General features: G+C 50.3%; 1 protein-coding gene and 1 long non-coding RNA gene across 5 annotated transcripts in view; both read right to left on the bottom strand.

The window, feature by feature from the left end:
- LOC138303505 (uncharacterized) overlaps window positions 1-20,012 on the bottom strand; it is a 1,082,407-nt gene that overhangs the window by 785,618 nt on the left and 276,777 nt on the right. The window lies entirely within an intron of this gene.
- Window positions 1-20,012, bottom strand: part of LOC138303490 (zinc finger protein 2-like) — a 56,681-nt gene that overhangs the window by 6,422 nt on the left and 30,247 nt on the right. For 3 of the 4 annotated variants that reach the window (XR_011205404.1, XM_069242665.1, XM_069242666.1), the window contains 3 exons: window positions 12,624-12,734; window positions 8,760-8,870; window positions 7,558-7,644 (listed from right to left, as the gene is read on the bottom strand). Coding sequence is in view for 3 of the 4 variants with exons in the window: in XM_069242665.1 (XP_069098766.1) it covers window positions 7,558-7,644; window positions 8,760-8,870; window positions 12,624-12,734 (309 nt within the window). In the remaining variant the exon portion in view is untranslated. The remainder of the gene's footprint in view (window positions 1-7,557; window positions 7,645-8,759; window positions 8,871-12,623; window positions 12,735-20,012) is intronic. The other variant, XM_069242667.1, reaches the window with a different exon arrangement.

The following is a 20,012-nucleotide window of genomic DNA, read 5'->3' as shown; positions in this document are numbered from 1 at the left end:
CATTATCTTCTTTTAAAAACATTTTTTTTTTTTTTTTAATGCACCCCAATAAATCAATCTCACGATGCAGTCAACAGTAAGTGGGAGGTCAGGATTAACCAAATGTGTTCAACATACACAATGCATAACATCGCTAAATAAATCTATTTCACCAACTGTGAGGATAAGTAATGTTAAAAGAAATATAAAAGACTAAGGAACTTCAACCCCGAAGCCGCATAACATTCACCGCCAGTGCAACAAGGGGTTAGGCTGCTAGTAATGACAAGAAGAAGTCTGGAAAAGAGAAGGGAGCAAACGAATAAACGCAGAGAACAAAGAAAAAGGAGGGCCCAGAGCATACTGTGAATATCTCAGGTATCCACGTACATCCTCAGCCACAGACTGTTGTCAAACATTCAGTTTACTACTTATGAACACAAAATGGCTCTTCCTGGTGGGAGAGGTTGAAGGGGCAGCTGTTCCTCACAACCCTGGTATATTTGGATCAGATACTTTGGGTGTGAAGTAAAACATCCGATCTCTAAAGAGGGATGAGGAGGGGGGGGCTCAGAGCTGCAGGACGTCTCCGGGTGGGGTTGAGATGGGAAGATGGCCCCTGTTAGTTATGTGATTCAAAGTTTGTGTCCCATACGAACGAGTTACTTACCTTCGGTAACGACTTTTCTGGTGGATACATTAGCTACCTGTGGATTCCTCACCTGATGAATACTCCCATGGCGCCAGCATTCGACGGAAATCTTCTTACTAGTCTCTGCACGTCGACGAGGACGTCACTCTAGCCCACGCGACGCCGTCTGACGTCATACAGGCAATAAGAGGTCCTCGCCGACGTGCCGATGACAGTACCAACATTTTTTACGTGCATGAGAATAATAATAACCCAATGCAATGAAAGAGCAAAGCAACATCTCTTAATATTGTAAATCACACAACATTGCAATAAAATAGCTGTAGATTTAATATTACCTTCTTTTTTTTTTTTTTTTTTAAACAAATAAATATATTTATACATACGAATCATGTATATACCCAATATATATATAGATTTATATATAAATATACACATATATACAAATATCATACATGCAAAATGCATTGCAACTTTGAAGACCAAAAGGAGCACACTCAAGGATTGCTTGGAGAGACCAAAAAGGCAACGGGGAGGCGGGTGGGACCGTGAGGAATCCACAGGTAGCTAATGTATCCACCAGAAAAGTCATTACCGAAGGTAAGTAACTCGTTCTTCTGATGGATACAACTACCTGTGGATTCCTCACCTGATGAATAGAGTCCCAAAGCAGTACCACGCCCGGCGGTGGGTGCCTAAATGGTCAAACCAAGAAATCCTGCAGCACTGACCGTGCAAAATGACCGTCCCTTCTGACCTCAGAGTCCAAACAGTAATGTTTCACAAAAGTGTGAAGGGACGACCAAGTTGCGGCCTTGCAGATGTCGACCACAGGAACACCCCTGGCCAAGGCCGAAGAGGCCGACTTAGCTCTGGTGGAGTGAGCTCTAATGCCCTCAGGCGGATCCTTCTTTGCCAAAGAGTAACAGATTTTAATGCAAAGAACAACCCACCTGGAGAGTGTTCTCTTGTGGACTGCCTTTCCTCTCCTCTTGCCCACGTATCCGACAAACAGCTGATCCTCCAGCCTGATATCCTTCATTCTGTCGATATAGAAGCTCAACGCCCTTTTTGGGTCCAGGCGATGTAGTCTTTCTTCCTCCTTTGAAGGATGAGGCGGAGGATAAAACGTGGACAAAGTGATTGTCTGAGCCAAATGGAAGGGTGAAACAACCTTCGGAAGGAAAGCAGCCTTGGTCCTCAACACCACCTTATCCCCATAAAAAGTTATATAAGGGGGTTTAACCGATAAGGCCTGCAACTCACTCACTCTCCTTGCAGATGTTATAGCTACCAGGAATACTGTTTTAATAACCAAATACCTTAAGGGGCAAGAATGCATAGGCTCAAAAGGGGACCCCATAAGGAAAGTCAGGACCAAGGACAAATCCCATTGAGGCATAACGAATGGTTTTGGAGGATATTGATTCAGAAGACCTTTCATGAATCTGAGAACAATAGGGGATTTAAATAACGATGGTTGGTCTGGAAGACAAATGAAGGCTGACAAGGCCGACAAATAACCCTTAATGGTAGCTACTGCACAACCTTTCTGCGCTAGAGACAGTGCAAAAGACAAAACATGTGACAGATGAGCATGTAAGGGATCAATCTGTCTCTCTCCACACCACATAACAAATTTAGACCACCTATTAGCGTAGATAGATTTAGTGGAGTGTCGCCTGGCCGCTAAGATAACATCCACTACATCAGGCGGGAGAGAGAAGGAACTCAGGTTGCCCCGTTCAATCTCCAAGCATGTAGGTGCAGACTCTGGAGGTTGGGGTGTAAAACCTGCCCCTGCGACTGCGAGAGGAGGTCTGCCCTGAGAGGGAGACGGAGCGGAGGGCACAGTGAGAGTTGGAGAAGGTCGGAGTACCATACCCTCCTTGGCCAATCCGGAGCTATTAAGATGACTTGGGCCCGGTCTTGGCGAATTTTCCTCAACACTCGAGGAATCAAGGGTATGGGGGGAAACGCGTAAAGCAACTGGTCGCACCAGGTTATCTGAAACGAGTCCCCCAACGCTCCCTGCATCGGATACTGGAGGCTGCAGAATAACGGGCAATGCGCGTTCTCCCGAGTGGCAAACAGATCTATCCAAGGAAACCCCCACATCTGGAAGATTAAACAGACTTGATCTGGATGGAGACGCCACTCGTGGTCTGCCGAGAATTGGCGACTGAGACTGTCCGCACGTACATTCAAGACCCCGGCCAGATGATTTGCCACCAAGCAAATCTGATGGTCCTTTGCCCAGGACCATAGCCGAAGAGCTTCTCTGCAGAGAAGGTACGACCCTACTCCTCCCTGTTTGTTTATGTACCACATCGTGGTAGTATTGTCCGTCAGGACCTGTACCGACTGACCACGAAGGGATGGGAGGAAGGCCTTGAGAGCCAGACATACAGCCCGTAACTCCAACAGATTGATATGAAACACCTGTTCCTCTGGAGACCAAAGCCCTTTGATCTCCAGATCCCCCAGATGAGCTCCCCATCCTAGGGTGGAGGCATCCGTTATTACCGTGGCCACTGGTGGCGACTGCGCGAACGGCTTTCCCTGTGAAAGATTGTTGCCCGCAATCCACCACTTCAATTCCACAGCAGCATCTCTGGAGATCTTGACAGTACCTTCTAAATCTCCCTTGTGTTGAGACCACTGCCTTCGGAGGCACCACTGAAGAGCTCTCATGTGCCAGCGAGCATGCGTGACCAACAGAATGCAGGAGGCGAACAGACCGAGCAGACGAAGGACCTTGAGGACTGGAACTACCGCTCCATTTCGAAACATTGGAACCAATTCCTGAATATCTTGAATCCGCTGAGGCGGAGGAAAGGCTCGACTCAATGTTGTATCCAGTACTGCCCCTATGAACAGGAGGCGCTGAGAGGGCTCCAGGTGAGATTTGGGCACGTTCACCGAAAAGCCCAGGTCGAACAACAACTGGGTTGTTGACTGCAGATGATGCGACACAAGCTCCGGGGACTTGGCTTTGATCAACCAGTCGTCCAAGTAAGGGAATACTGCTATCCCCTTCCTTCTGAGCTCCGCCGCAACCACTGACATCACCTTTGTGAAGACTCGAGGTGCTGAAGTAAGACCAAACGGGAGGACCGCAAACTGATAGTGCTGCGACCCTACCACAAACCGGAGATACTTCCTGTGCGACTTGAGTATCGGGATATGAAAGTAAGCATCCTGCAAGTCGACAGACACCATCCAATCTTCCTTGTTCAACGCCAAAAGCACCTGTGCTAGGGTCAGCATCTTGAACTTTTCCTGTTTGAGGAACCAATTCAAGATCCTCAGATCCAGGATTGGTCTCAACTGACCATCCTTTTTGGGAATCAGGAAGTATCTTGAGTAACAACCTCGACCCTTTTCCTGCTCTGGGACCAACTCTACCGCGCCCTTTGAAAGGAGGACTTGAACCTCCTGTTCTAGCAACAGGAGGTGTTCTTCTGAACAATAAGATGGGCGGGGCGGGATGAGGGGCGGGAACTCCCGAAAGGGAAGGGCGTAGCCTTTTCCCACAATGCCGAGAACCCAAGTGTCCGTTGTGATAGACTTCCACTTGTGGAGAAAATGCTGTAATCTTCCCCCTACAGGAGAGGAGTGAGTGGGAAACGGTGGAAGCCTAAGGCTGCTTCCCCTGCTGCACCCCTCCAGAGGACGAGGAAGAGGCAGAGTGCTGTTGAGAGGCTCCTCTGGTACGGACCCCACCCCTCCCCCTCCCTCTAAATGACCTATAGGGGAGGGAAGAGGCGGGTTGCTGGAACCTCCCCCGAAAGGAAGAGGAATAAGAGCCACGCCCAAATCCCCGAAACCTCCTGAAAATTCTAGAAGAGGCAGAGGAAGAAGGAGCTTGCAGTCCTAACGATTTGGCTGTGGCTCTGCTCTCCTTAAATCGTTCCAAGGCTGAATCTGCCTTGGCTCCAAACAGTCTGTCCCCATCAAACGGGAGGTCCAGCAGGGTCGACTGCACATCCGCAGAGAACCCTGAGTTTCGGAGCCAGGCCTGTCTTCTTGCCACCACAGCCGTGCCCATCGCCCTGGCCACCGAGTCGGTCGTGTCCAGCCCAGACTGGATAATCTGGGTCGCGGCAGCCTGGGCGTCCGAGACCACATCCAAGAGACCCTGGGGAAGCTCCGTAAATGAAGACGAAATATCATCCATCAGCGCATGGATGTACCTCCCCAGAATGCACGTTGCGTTGGTGGCCTTCAACGCCAAACTGCATGACGAAAATATTTTCTTGGACTGCGCATCCAGTTTCTTGGAGTCTCTGTCTCCAGGCACCGTCGGGAAGGAATCAGGCGCTGACTTTGAGTAACAGGAGGCTTGCACCACCAAGCTCTCCGGCATAGGGTGTCTAGAGAGAAAGCCAGGGTCAGATGGTGCAGCTCGATACCTCCTGGCCACAGCCCTATGAACGGCCGAGGAAGACACCGGCTTCTTCCACACCTCCAACACCGGATCCAGCAAAGCCTCATTAAATGGCAAGAGAGGCTCAGCTGCAGCAGAGGCCGGATGCAATACCTGTCAGCAAATTCTGCTTTGCCTCTGCCACCGGCAAAGGCAGGTCCAAAAAGCTCGCTGCCTTCCTCACCACAGCATGAAAGGAAGCAGCCTCCTCCGTATATTCCCCTGGAGATGAAAGGTCCCACTCAGGGGAAGTGTCCAGCCCACTGGCTGTATCCAGACCATGCAGTCCGTCTCCAGAGTCCTCAATCTCTCCCTCCTCTAGGACTCGCTGGTACTCTTGCTCTTCTAAAAGACGGAGAGCACGCCTCCTCGAATGAAGTCTCTCCTCGATACGCGGAGTCGACATGGCCTCCGCCGACGTCGAAGAACGGCGCCGATCTCCAGAAGCATCTGACGCCGCGTCCGGCGCCACAGGCAGCTTCGGCGCCGAGGCAGGAGCCGGAGGACGAGGTCTTGGAGCCGATGGACCAACCGGAGTCACAGGGCAAAATCCTGACTTCGACGGAGGGGCAACCTCCGGGGCCGAAACATCCGAAGCCACCGGAGCGGCCACCGACGCCGGCACCGGCGCCGAGCCCACATTCCCAAAAGGGAGAAAGGGCATAAAGGGTGCCGGCCGAAGAGGCGCAGGATCACCCAACGAAAAGGCCAAGGGCCCCGAAGGACCAGCCGGAGCAGCTCCTGGAGCCATCTGCTGAAAGATGGTATACATCGCATTAAGAAACGCGGTACTATCGGCTCCAGGAGTGGGAAAAGCCGGATACTGGGGTGCCTGGATCGAGGGCGACCCCGACGCCGGCCTCGACGTCGCCGGAGAAAACACAAGAGGCTGCACCACCTCAATCACTGACGCCTGACCAGGCGAAGTCGGTGACGCCGGAGAGGGCAACGGCGTCGATGGATGCGGCGTGACCGTGGGGCTGACCTCCCAAGTCCTCCGACGCCGAGCCGAAGGTGACCTCGAACGAGACTCCTTGCTGGAGTGACGTCGTGAGTCTCTACGGCGCCGGGAGTCTCGATGACGCCGGTGAGACCTTGGCGAAGAAGACTTCTTATGATGTTTCTCCTTCTTCTTTGACTTTGCCATGAATAACTTGGCCTCACGCTCTTTGAGGGCCTTCGGATTCATGTGTTGACATGAATCGCAAGTCGAGACGTCGTGGTCGGAGCTCAAACACCATAGACAGTCGGAGTGAGGATCTGTAACTGACATCTTGCCCCCACACTCTCGACAGGGCTTGAAACCCGACTTCCTCTGAGACATTGTTACCGCAGAGAAGACTACGCAGCAGACAATACACTGTAACCACGAAGGTAACAGTAGCTCCCTCGAAGATAACCGTTTCGAATGCACGGAAAAAAGGGAACTGTCATCGGCACGTCGGCGAGGACCTCTTATTGCCTGTATGACGTCAGACGGCGTCGCGTGGGCTAGAGTGACGTCCTCGTCGACGTGCAGAGACTAGTAAGAAGATTTCCGTCGAATGCTGGCGCCATGGGAGTATTCATCAGGTGAGGAATCCACAGGTAGTTGTATCCATCAGAAATTGGGGTTACTATGTCACAATTATGAATTGACCTGTGTTGACTATGTACTCTGAGTTGTGTTTGCTTACAGGTTAAAATACAGAAAATAGTTTAAAACAAAAATCATGTGATGACTGGAGACAGAGAGAGATGGGAGACACAGATCATATCACATTTGTTCAAGATCTGCTGCTACAGGTTCACGATCTCTCGGTTACTCACCAAGTAACACTCTTCACCAACAAATCTTGGGATTAAAAACCCTCACAACACTGTGTAACTGGTGTTCTTTGATGTGCATCTTATCAGTACTTCAGCAACCTACTTTGTCACCTCATATGGCAGTGAAACGTGTTCATGTACCAAGGCCCTCACTTGGCCTCCCAATGGGAACCTGAATCAGGTGCAAACAGAGGTCTGTGCCTGAACTGGAATTCAAGGATGGGTGAACATTAGTGCAGGCTTTGTTTGTTTTTTCCTCAACACACACATTTTGTCTTGTGGGGAAAATACCACGCAATCCTAGTTTTGCAGCTCAGAAAAAAGGAGAATTACTGCCTTATACCCAGTCTGAAGTTTGTAAAAACTGCATCCCGAAAATTCTGCTGTGATGACATTTGCTGAGTTCATTATTGACACCCGAATCTTCTGGCAACTCTTAATGCAACCAACAGACTTGTAAAGGGTGTGTTTCAAATATGAACCTTCTCCCTCTCCTTTTAATCTGCCTCCTTCACACACTTTTGTTTAGTTATCACTCTCCTATCCTACCTGCATTCAACACTCCCTCTCGTGGTTGCCCTTCTTTTCCCCATCTCACTTTTCACCTCTCTCTCAGGAATCACAGTTTCTCCACATTTCATTAGTGTGGTCTTTACAATCTGTCAATGCCGGAAGACTTGGAACTCACCTGAGTCGAGACACGTGCTGCTTGCTCCTCTCTGTGTGTGGTAATCTCTCAAACTTCCATCTACCTTAATGCTCTGAAATGGAGTTCCTGTTGCACAAGAGACAGCAGCCATATTACTATTATGATGAAATGATCACTGTGGTCAACAGAACATCAAATTAGATCCGGCATTGTGTTCCAAAAGGAGCGGTCGGATGCAGGATGCATCCTCTATACGATGTTCAGACTCAGATGTGAGTTACACATTACAATTCATACCAGCATACTCACCTACTTGTTCATTCCCAGGAATAAGGGAGGTTTACTTGTGGAACAGAAACATTTTACTGATTCGAGGAGGCTTTTGGCCAGGAGTAAATATGTTTTACTGCTGTAAATGCAAGAGTAAATCAAACAAACGTGGGGTAAGACAGAACTACTCAAAGAAAAGCCTTCGAGAATCGTGCAAGGAATGCTTCTAAACATTACACCGGTCATTCCTTTTATTGGGGAAAAAATACATTTCTGTCAATAGAAGCATCTAATTCCTGTTTCAAAGAGATGCCTATTAAGCGTCATGTAAAACGGTGGGGGTGCTCACAAAGAAACGAATCAGAGTAGCTACGATAAGAAGAATGAAGCCATGGTGTGCGATGTGATGTGCTGATCAATTACAAGAAATTGAAAGTAAGGGAAAACGTAGCAGAAAGATTTGAGAATGAAACCGTGCACTGGCAGACAGAAAACAGCCACAACACAAGTATGGTGAAAGACTAAGGGCGGGTTTGAAGACCGCCTCTAGTTAATGATATGCATACTGTAACTCTACACATAGCATATGATCCATGCTGCAAACAAAGCCACTGGCCCAACAGGTAAACCTGCAGGGGACGCTTCACTGCTTTCTCTCTGTGTGCTTATACTTGTAGACTCTGTAAGGAGGGGCACTCATGTTAGAACTGCCTGGAGGATGCTGGCCTAAAATGTAAACTCACACACAAATATACCCATATATTCGGCTATGGACCTATTCACCCCTTGCTTACACCAGGCAGAAGGAGGGACACTCGGTTTGAACACATTTTGTCTAGTCAGACTGGAATACTCATTCGTGCTGTCAAAAGCAGCAAGTTGGGTTTGCCCTTAGTGAGAGCTGCACGGTCCCTGAAGCACACTGACCAGTGGAATGGGTGAACTAATCGGATACGTACTGCTTTACTCACCCGTGGTACTGTCGATGTTGTGTCGCTGTTCAGAGTCAAGGAGATCCACGGAGCACAAATCTTCCTCCCTTTTAATGTTTAACGAAATGACAGGTATAATATCATCATTCCCTGCAATAAAAAAAGATTATGATTGTGTTTTGCGCTGAGACTAGAAAAAAAAGTACAAGAAAAGTTTTGTTAGAGAAGGTTTTAAAAGGGACATGTTGAACTTTTATACACAGGCCACAAATAGGAGCGAAGGGAAATACCCACTGAAGGGCGGCAAGCATAAAGCAGCTAGCATGTAATACTCAGCTGTCCATTTACATCGCTCCCTGAATCTGAGGAATGGGAGATGAAGATTGAGGGATGAGAAATCTGAAATAAGGGATAAACCAGCCCGAGTCCGAGAATACAGTCCAAAATATCTTGTCTCTGGTGTATGGCTTTACCCCCTGGCTGACCATCCGAGACTTGCGGTATCCGAATGACAATGTGTCAAGCTGGAAGGTCAGTGGGTTGTTAAAGGTTGCAGGAGCACACAATGCAGAGTGCCGCCCAAAATACCCCTACGTGCAAACTCAAGGAGCAGTTTTTGTCTGGAAAAGAAATAAAATAAAAATACTTAAAAGAAAAACACTTACTTTTGAGGGGAGATGCATTCATCTCCCCTCCGTCCTATTCCTCTTCCCCACTCCACAGGCTCCCAGCCAAACGCGAGCAGCATCGTAATTGGTCTGAGCGGCCTGCTTCGCCCTGAGACTGGGAATGGGAGCCTGTGCATGTTCTCTACCCAGCTGAGCCGGGTAGAGAATGTGCAAAATGCACATGTCTGTTTGGCCAGCCCAACACGGCCACCCAAGCAGAGAGGCACAGTTACTGTAGTGCAAAGCCCTCCTCCGGCCCCCACCCTCCCTCCAGCCCAGCCCTCTCCCTTACTACAAGGAAAAATAAAATGATATTAACCTGGTGTACATTATTAGCATTTTATTTTTACTTTTTTGAAAATCCGCAGGGTGACGCTCGTCCGCCTTAGCGACGGAGCCGTCCCTGGTCTGACATGGAACAGAGAAAAGTGAAAACATGGCATGGCACACATCCTGTGTGCAATGCCTGCAGATACTGCGTGTAGTATATGTCAGCCACCTCTACAGCAGACCGTCTGCCTTACCGCAGGGCGCACTATATTACAAGTGTAGACATACCTGCATGAGCAGATATGCCTCTGTGATATCTAAGTGGATTCTTACATATTACAAGTGGATCGGGAAGTCATTTTAAGGACATATGCTGGACACAGGTACGAGTTCCCGAGCTACATGATGGCTTAACTGAAACCAGAGATGTTTGGTATCACACATCTCATATTAAAAAGCGCACACTGATTCCAGTGATGGATTTATTAATATATGCACCCAGAGGGCACCGTCGAGGTCTGTGGAGATGTCACACCCATGCCTTGGGTCCATTTGGGACCACGACATGCAAGAAAATAAGCCAATCAGTAGACATTCCATGTGCAACTTGCCAGATCTGCACCATATTGAATGCCACTGACTAAATCACTTTATTTCCTTCACCAATAGTTTTAGTTCAGTTCATACTGTGGTTAACTACCAGTGTCAGCACCACCACTATGAATTTCTCATATAGCTACAAAAGCGGATCTATGGTCGCCATATATTTCTATTACCATCACGCAACGGTCTCCCTAGCCTTCTATTACCATCACTCAATGGTCACCCTAGCCTTCTATTACCATCACTCAACGGTCTCCTTAGCCTTCTATTACCATCACGCAATGGTCTCCTTAGCCTTCTATTACCATCACGCAACGGTCTCCTTAGCCTTCTATTACCATCACTCAAAGGCCTCCTTAGCCTTCTATGACCATCACTCAATGGTCTCCCTAGTCTTCTATTACCACCACTCAATGGTCTCCCTAGTCTTCTATTACCACCACTCAATGGTCTCCCTAGTCTTCTATTACCACTACTCAATGGTCTCCCTCGCCTATTACCATCACTCAATGGTCTCCCTGGCCTTTTATCACCATGCCAAAAGTAACCTACATAGTCAGCAATTCATGTTCTAACCTTATAATACCTTTTTTCTACTCAGATCTCCGGACAGTGTTTCCGTTCTGGAGGTGGCTCACTTCATAAATGACTACTCAACTTCCAAGATCAATTAGATTTATTTGATTGCAAAATGCATTTGTACTATACACATAGTAAAAACGTCAAGTGGTAACAGCCAATATTCAAGAATAATTGAACATTTGCCACAACCTGCAACATGCCAATATAGTTCTCATGACACCACTGAATAGATAAGACAAAGTATTCCATTTCCATTACTTAATATATATGATATCAATTAGTTACTAACACAACCCAAACGCTTGATAACCTCCGGGAGCGAGATGGGAGTGGTGGGTGGGCCCAATCGATGATGGGGATTGGAGAGAGGCATTGATGGCCCGTGGTTTCTAACCATGACCTCCTGGCTCCGAGTGGTGCAGACATACTTTCTTCATGCGGCATACCTCACGCCTGACAAGTTGCATAGAGCGGGCCTATGGCCTCAGGGGGACTGTTCTCGTTGTGCAAGCCTCAGTGCAGACTTCTTTCACATGGTGTGGACTTGTCCTCACATAACCAGTTACTGGAGGGCGGTGCTCAGAGAGATCTCAGGAGTTTTACAGGTGGAAGTTGAGGTTGCTCCATCGCCAGTATTCCTAGGGGTGCTTGAAGGGGTAGGTTCCAGCAGAGCACACCGGAGATTCGCGGGGGCGGCCTGCTTGGTGGCCAAGAGAGACATTGCAGCGAACTGGAAGGCCAAGACCACCCCTGCGATTGCCAAGTGGCGTCGTGGGGTGCACTGGTGTGCTTAGCAGGAGAAATTGGTCTATGAAGCACGGGGTGCCCAGCCAAATATACAAAGGACTGGGAGAGCTGGATGGGGCAAGGAATCTAGTTTTATCATGGGTTGGGGGGGGGGGAGGTGTAGTCCAACGAGTGGGGCGTGGTTCTAATGTGTGCTTCAGCCTGCTATGCGTTGGAACTACCTGATGTGTTATTTTAACTGTACTGACTGTACCAGTGACCTGTTGGGTTTTTGTGCCGTTCTATATAATACTAATTAAAAAAAAGGTTTGTCAAAAAAAAATATATGATATAAAATTCATGTATATCACACTTACACTACTTCCCTAATCACATTCTAGATGTACATTGTCAACTTTTTCCATATCACTGCGCCACAGACTGCACAAATGCAGGGACACTGGGGCTCACGTCCAGGCACTCAGGACAGCAACAAAAGGGAAGTGACCAGACCACAACAATATATGCCGTCTCCTTTCAAGGTAAAATCTGTTAGTCCTCAAAATTAATTTGATTATGATGGAGAAAGATAATTCTGATATCCATCTGCTACAAGCTCTTTCTCTGAAGATGATCTACTTCTAAGAGTATTCCCAATGCCCTTGCTTCCCATGTTAGGAGAGCGTTAAATTGCGTGTTTGGGTAGGTGTGACCCACGATCTCTGCTGTTAAGGACCTCGTCTCCACTGATGGTGTCAATGTACTTAGTCATCATCCTTTACCAGATTCAGAAGGCTCTTGTCCTTAGTGTTCTGTATGTCAAACAATGTTGTTGATGTTGTAACACCCCTGTTTGAGCTCTAACCTTATGGCTCGGACTGAAGTCAGAGGTCTAAGATCAGGGGGCCTCAGGCCGTAGCATTACAGGGCTGTGTCAAGACAGGAGACAGACAGACATGCCTACATTCACTATGCACTCTTCTGTGGCTGGAATCATCTCTCCAAGGGCATAAACCACAACTGTATGTGAAAGTTGCCTGAATGTGAGCCATACCTGAGCAAAGACCCACAGCGCTTTCTCTTCCTTCTGCAGCACCTATGAAACCCGACTCCAACTCTTCTTCCCCCCTGAGGAAACCTTTTCCAGCTGTGATGATTTGATGTCCTACCCCCAAAAAACAAAAGCAGGTCAGCTGGATTCAAGTAACTGTCTGGAAAGCCTTGAAATAAAAAAAAGCAGATGCTACCCAGCATTAAAGATGATTCTTTCATGATTTTGCCACCAACCAGAGGCACAAGATGTTTAAATAATACTGGATATTTTCACACAGGAAGACAGGAGAATATTGCAAAGCAGTTTTCAGTGCAGCAAGTTACAACTGATGAGACAAATTCATTATTTATATGGAATTAAATGGATTAAATCCACCATGCAGACCTACTCCCCACCATCAGCACATATAACACTTTTACACTCGAGAGGTGTGAGAGGTTGGGCTTGCCCGGGGGTCTTCTGAGGGATGTGCAGAGGATAGTTCTTGTCAGACCTTTCCATGGTCATTGGCAGCCGTGATAGGATAGCGGCTGGAATCAGCTCCTTCCCCTGTGGAGCCACAGTCACTGGCCTGAAGGTGAGCGGGAGAAGCAAGATCAATGCTGGCCAAAGAAGAGAAAACTCCTAAACACCTGCAAGCCCCAGTCACTAGCCTGAAGGTGAGCAGGAGAGGCAAGAATCAATGCTCTGGGAGGAAGGGCAGTACGCATCCCTGGACAGCCTGTGTGCAGCTCTGGGAGGAAGGGCAGTACGCCCCACTGGACAGCCTGTGTGCAACTCCGGGAGGAAGGGCAGTACGCACCCCTGGACAGCCTGTGTGCAGCCCTGGGAGGAAGGGCAGTACGCACACCTGGACAGCCTGTGTGCAGCTCCGGGAGGAAGGGCAGTACGCCCCCCTGGAGCGTCTGTGTGCAGCTCTGGGAGGAAGGTCAGTATGCACCCCTGGACAGCCTGTGCGCAGCTCCGGGAGGAAGGGCAGTACGCACCCCTGGACAGCCTGTGTGCAGCTCTGAGTGGAAGGGCAAACGCACCCCTGGACAGCCTGTGTACAGCTCCGGGAGGAAGGGCAGTACGCACCCTGGACAGTCTGTGTACAGCTCTAGGAGGAATCAATCAATAAAAAAATGTATAGAGCGCGCTACTCACCCGTTAGGTTCTCAAGGCGCTGGGGGGTGGGAGGGGATGGAGGGTCACTGTTCGAATAGCCATGTATTTAGTTTTTTTCTGAAGAGCCGGAGGTCCTGGGGCTTGCGGAGGTTGGTGGGGAGGGAGTTCCAGGCCTTGGGGATGAGGTAGAAGGATCTGCCTCCTATGGTGGTGCGTTTGATATGAGGGATTGTGGCGAGTGCAAGGTCAGCAGTTTGGAGGTGGCGGATGGGAGTGTGGAAGTTCACTCTTTGGTTGAGGTAGGCTGGGCCGTCGTTGTGGAAGGATTTGTGCACGTGGATGAGGATTTTTGAAGGTGATCCTCTTGTCGATGGGGAGCCAGTGAAGGGATCTGAGGTGTGGTGAGATGTGTTCATGGCGAGGGAGATCCAGGATTCTCTGGAGTTTGCGTTCGAGTTTGAGTGTGATGCCGGCGTAGAGGGCGTTACCGTAGTCTAGCCTGCTGCAGATGAGTGCGGGGGTGACGGTCTTTCTGGTCTCCATCGGAATCCATTTGAAGGTTTTTTTTCAGCGTGTGGAGTGTGTTGAAACAGGAGGAGGTGGCGCAGTTGATTTGCTGGGTCATGGAGAGGGAGGGGTCCAGGATGATGCTGAGGTTGCGTGCGTGGTTTGCGGGGGTAGGGGCGGGGCCTAGGGCGGTGGGCCACCAGGAGTCATCCCATATGGTTTTGTTAGGTCCAAAAATGATTATTGCGGTTTTGTTGGAGTTGAGCTTGAGGTGGTTGGCAGTCATCCAGGTGGCGGTGTCAAGGAGTGCAGCGTGGAGGTTGGTTTTGGCGGTAGTAGGGTTGAGGGTGAGGGAGATGATGAGTTGGGTGTCGTCTGAGTAGGAGAGGATGGTGACTCCGTGTGGTCGGAGGATGTTGGCGAGTGGGGTCATGTAAATGTTGAAGAGGGTGGGGCTGACGGAGGATCCCCGGGGGACAGCGCAGATGATTTTGGTGGCAGTGGATTGGAAAGGAGGGAGGCGGATGTTTTGGGTTCCATCGGTGAGGAAGGAGGTGAGCCAGTCTAGGGCTTTGTGTCGAATCCCTGCATTGTGGAGGCGTGTGCGGAGTGTGTGATGGCAGACTGTGTCAAAGGCCGTGGTGAGGTCTAAGAGGATGAGTGTGATGGTCTCACCCTTATCGACTCTGGTTCTGATGTCGTCAGTGCATGCGATGAGGGCGGTTTCCGTGCTGTGGTTCTTGCGGAAACCGGACTGGGAGGGGTCGAGTGTGTTGTTTTCCTCCAGGAAGTGGGTTAGGCGTGTGTTTACTAGTTTTTCCATGACCTTGGCGGGGAAAGGGAGGAGAGAGATGGGGCAGTAGTTAGAGAGGTCGTCCGGGTCAGTTTTGGGCTTTTTTAGGAGTGCAGTGATTTTTGCGTGCTTCCAGGGGTCTGCGAAGGTGGCGGTGTCGAATGATGTGTTGATTATGTCGCGAAGCATGGGGGCGATGGTTGGGCTGGCTTTGTTGTAGATGCGGTGGGGGCAGGGGTCGGAGGGGGATCCAGAGTGGATGGAGTTCATAGTTGTTTCAGTTTCTTAGTCGGTGGTTAGGACCCAGGTGGTAAGTAAGTTGGGGGGCTTTGAGGGGGGTCTGTGTTGGGCAGGCGGGGTGGGGGTGCGGTGGGTGAGTGTGGTGTGAAACGAATGCGTATACCTAGGATTTTGCGGTGGAAGTGGTTTGAGAGGGAGTCGCAGAGGAGTTGTGTGTGAGTGGGGTCTATGTTGCTGGCTTTGGGTTTGGAGAGCTTTTTGATGATGGTAAAGAGTTCTTTGCTGTTGTGGGAGTTGCTGTCTATGCGTTCCTTGTAGTATGCTCTTTTGGTGGTGTGTATGAGTTGGTGGTGAGTGCGGATGGTGGTTTTGAGGGTGGAGAAGTTAGTGGTTGAGTGTTCCTGTTGCCAGGTTCTCTCAGCTTTGCGGCATTTGCGCTTGGATTCTTGGAGTTCAGTGGTGAACCATGGGGCTTTCTTGATGTTGTGGGTGGTGATGTTTTTTCTGGGGTGGGGGGGGGGGGGGCGAGTGTGTCTGCGCAGGTGGTGATCTAATTTGTGAGGTTGTGGGCAGCAGTGTTGGGGGTCGTTGGTGTGGGCGGAGGTTCTGTGCCAGTTGGGAGTTCACGTGTTCTGTGGGGATCTTGTCCCACAAGCGGTAGGGCGTGGTGTGTCGTTGGTGGTGTGTGGGGGGTTTGGCGAAGGAGAAATGGACACAGTGGTGATCGGTCCAGTGGAGTTCGGTGGTGTGGGTGTAGGTTATGTGTTGGCTCGAAGTGAAGATTGCGTCTAGTGTGTGTCCTGCTGAGTGGGTGGGTGCTGTGACCAGTTGTTTGAGTCCGAGGTTGTTGAGGTTGTCTAGGAGGGAAGAGGAGTTGTGGTCTTGGGGGTTCTCCAGGTGAAAGTTAGAATCACCAAGGAGGATGTAGTCTGTAGAGATGAGTGTGTGAGGGCTGATGGTGTCGCAGAAGGGGGTGCGTGGCCCAGGGGGTCTGTATACAAGTGTCCCTCTGAGGGTGGTATTATTGTTTATGTGGATTAGGAAGTGCATGTGTTCTGCGCTGTCGAGGGTGTCGTGTGTGTTGGTGGTGACCTTAATGGTGTCTTTGTGCAGGATGGCGATGTCACCTCCTGGTTTGTTTAGGGGGTCTTTGCGTTGGAGTTTGTATCCGTCAGGGGTGGCTGTGGCTATGTCGGGCCCGGATGAGTGGTTAGTCCAGGTTTATTTTATTTTTAAGAGTTTTCTATAGCGCTGGCAAGACCAAGAGGGTATTAGAGCGCTTTACAGCAGAATAGAAAATAAACATAAGAAACACATATGATTCAAGAGTCACATTGCAGAACGAAAATACAGAGGGGTTCTCATTAATAGAAGGGTGGCGATCTGAGGATGGAGGGGTGGGGAGTGAAAGACCCTTATTGATTCTGTGAGGAAGACGATGTCGGGTGAGTGTGATGTGATGAGGTCCCAGAGTTCTATGGCGTGCTTGTGTAGGGATCGGGTGTTGAGGAGTAGGCAGTTGAGATGGTTGTGGGGGGGAGTTGTTGTGTTGTGCAATGGTGTTGGTGTGGGTGCCTGTGGTGTTGTTGTGGGTTGCGGGGTGTTGTAGTGGCGTGTGTTGGGGTTTTGGTATTTTTTTTGTGGTGGGGCCTGTTGGGGTGTGTGGGGGGTGTGCGTGAGTCTGTTGTGTTGAGGTTGTGGTGTGGAGCGTGTGGGTGGAGGTGTGAGAGGTGGAGCATGAAAAACGGCAGGCATACCGGGTGAAGGGTCCGTGTGTGTGTGTGTGTGTGGGGGGGGTTGGTTTGGATGCATGCGGGTGAGGTCCTGGGTTGAGGGAGTGGAGTGTGTTTGAGGAGTTGTGTTGTCTGGGGTGGTCTTGGCTGGGGGGACCAGTGGGACTGGCACTGGGCACTGTCCAGGCGCGGACGGGCACACGTTTGCGCAGCAGCCGCCATTAAGAGGGTGAGGTGGGAGAGTGGAGCAGCTGGGAGAAAGGAGGGGGCCAATGGGTGTGCACCGGGGGCAGGGCCACAGGGGAGGCAGCGGCAGGGGAGCCAGAGACCGGCCGGAGCCGGTGGAGTGAAAACGGGCAGGAGAGCTCAGAACAGGGGGAGGGGGCAGAAAAGCGCCCTGTAGAGGATAACAGAGGAAAACAGGAGGATTAAAGAAGCCAGAAGAAAAAGCGGCATAAACAGAATACAAAGTACATAAACGGCAAATAAGACATAGAAAAAATTACATACACACAAAAGGAACACTTACCCGGTAACCGGAGAAGCCTACCACTCTGCACCAGGGATGAGGCGCAGACGGGTGCCTGTGGGTGGAGGAGGGCCTCGAACTGCTGTCCAGGCGGCAGTCGGGAGGTTCAGGGGCACGGGGCAGGCTGGTGGAGCCAAGTGGACTCCTGGCCAGAACCAGGAAGGGCAGTACGCACCCCTGGACAGCCTGTGTGCAGCTCTGGGAAGAAGGGTAGACACAGCCCTAGACAGTCTGTGTGCGCCTCTGGGAGGAAGGACAGTATCCAAACCTATGCACTCAGGCTATCATACATAATAATAAGAAATACCTGGATATTGTGCGAGCACATGGACTTTGTAGGAAAGCACCCTCTTTTTGGCATGTTACCCCCACTTTTTGCTTCGGTCAGTGTGTTTTTGACTGTGTTCACTGGTATCCTGCTTCCAGGACCCCAATGACAATGCTCTATCCCTCTAGATTTGGTTGTTACTAACTTTTAACACTCCACAATTGGCATACTGGTGCCCCCATATAAGTCCCTACTATATGGTACCTAGGTACCCAGGGCTCCAGGGGTTCCCCATTGGCTGCAGCATACATTATACCACCCATGGGAGCCCATGTCAAATGTGTCTGCAGGCCTGCAGACCTGCCGTTGCAGCCTGCATGAAAAGGTGCATGCACACTTTCGCTACAGGTCACTGCACCAGGTCACTGTACGTCACTTCTATGGTATGCCCTACTAGCCCAGAGGGCAGAGTGCAGGTATCTATGTGTGAGGGCACCCCTGCATGAGCAGAGATGCCCCCACAAACTCCAGCTCTATTTTCGCAGACTTCGTGACTGCGGAGAAGCCATTTTACCCATGTACTGAACATGAACCTAGGCATGTTTGGTATAAAAAATGTTGGAATCATACCCCAATACTGTTGCCAGTATTGGTTTTATGATTCCATGCACTCTGGGGCTCCTTAGAGGACCACTAGCTTTCCTCCTACCAGTTTGCAGGGTTTTCCCAGGCAGCCCGCGCTGTTGCCATCCTACAGACGGGTTTCTGCCCTCCTGCTGCTTGAACAGCTCAAGCCCAGTAAGACAGATAAAGGACTTCCTTTGGGAGAGGGAGGTAACAACCTCTCCCTTTGGAAATAGGTGTTACATGGCTTGGGATGGGCAGTCTCCCCAAGCCACTGGTATCCTTTGAAGGGCACATATGGTGCCCTCCTTGCATAAACCAGTCTGCACCGGTTCAGGGATCTTCAGTACCTGCTCTGGTGCGAAACTGGACAAAGGAAAGGGAGGTTACCACTCCTCTGCCCATCACCACCCCCAGGGGGTTGCCCAGAGCTCCTCCAGGTTACCACTTGATTCTGCCACCTTCAATCCAAGGTGGGCAGAGGCCTCTGGGAAGATCTGAGTGGCCAGGTCAGGTAGGTGACATCACAGCCTCCTCCTGATAGCAGGGTGACAACCTAGGTGACCCATCCCCTCTTTTAGGGCCATCTATGGTCTCCCTCTTGGGTGGGCCCTCAGATTCGACTTGCAAGATTCCAGCAGGACTCCCCTGCAACGTTTACTTCTACTTCTGGCCACTGGATCCGCAACTGGACTTCAAAAGGAACCTACAATCTGCAGCTCCAGTGATGGTTTCGCTCTGCAACATTGTTTCTCCAGCTCCTTTCAGCAACTGCAACATTTTCCCGGCTGTGCATCCTCTGAGAGCCGCAAGCCTTCAGTCTGCAGGAAGAAGGAATCTCCCTTTGAGTGAAGGAGTCACTCCCCTGCATCCACAGGCATCAACTGCAATGACGACGAGCAGCATGGATCCTCTCTCCTGCAACTCTGCGTGGATCCTGCAACACAGGTAGTGGTCTCGAGTGGTCCCCTGTACCAGCTGTCCAACGGTGGAGGTGGTGAGTCCTTGCCTCTCCTTGCAGGACGCTACCTGTGTGCACTGCGACTCTTGCAGCTACTAAGGTCTGTTGACTTTTTCCAAGGGATCTTCAGGCTTTGTGTAGCCCTGGCCTCCAGCACTCTTCCTGGCAACACGTGGTCTCCTTCCTGCTTCTCCAGCAACCTAGGCTTCACTGCGACTCCTATGCCTGCGAGTTGCCTGTGGGGGCTGCATCCACGACTTCTTGCTCTCCATGACTGCTGGGGGTCACCTGGGGCTCCCCTCCTTGGGTTGAGTCCCCTCAGACCTTCCTGGTCTCCAGCAGCTCTGCAACTTCTCTTCTGCGACTTTTGCCTTTGCCAAGGCTTGTTGGTGTTTTTTCCACTCCACTGACGGACTGCAACTCTTCTTCTGATGTGGGACATTGACTGCATCACTTCTGGAACTCTTCCTCCGATCCTGTGCTGCGTAGCCAACTCCTGGTCTTCACCACTGACCTGGTCCTGAACCTCCAGAAGGGTGGGTAGTGGCTCCTGCCCCAACTGGAACTGGACTTGGTCCCCTTCATTTGCAGGTCCTCTTCTGTCGGATTCCATCTTCTGTTTCTTGC

This window comes from Pleurodeles waltl, chromosome 7 (genome assembly GCF_031143425.1).
Source record: "Pleurodeles waltl isolate 20211129_DDA chromosome 7, aPleWal1.hap1.20221129, whole genome shotgun sequence".
In the NCBI taxonomy this organism is placed as follows: Eukaryota; Metazoa; Chordata; class Amphibia; order Caudata; family Salamandridae; genus Pleurodeles; species Pleurodeles waltl.
Note: the sequence above shows the minus strand (reverse complement) of the source record. Positions and strands in the feature narration are given on the sequence as shown.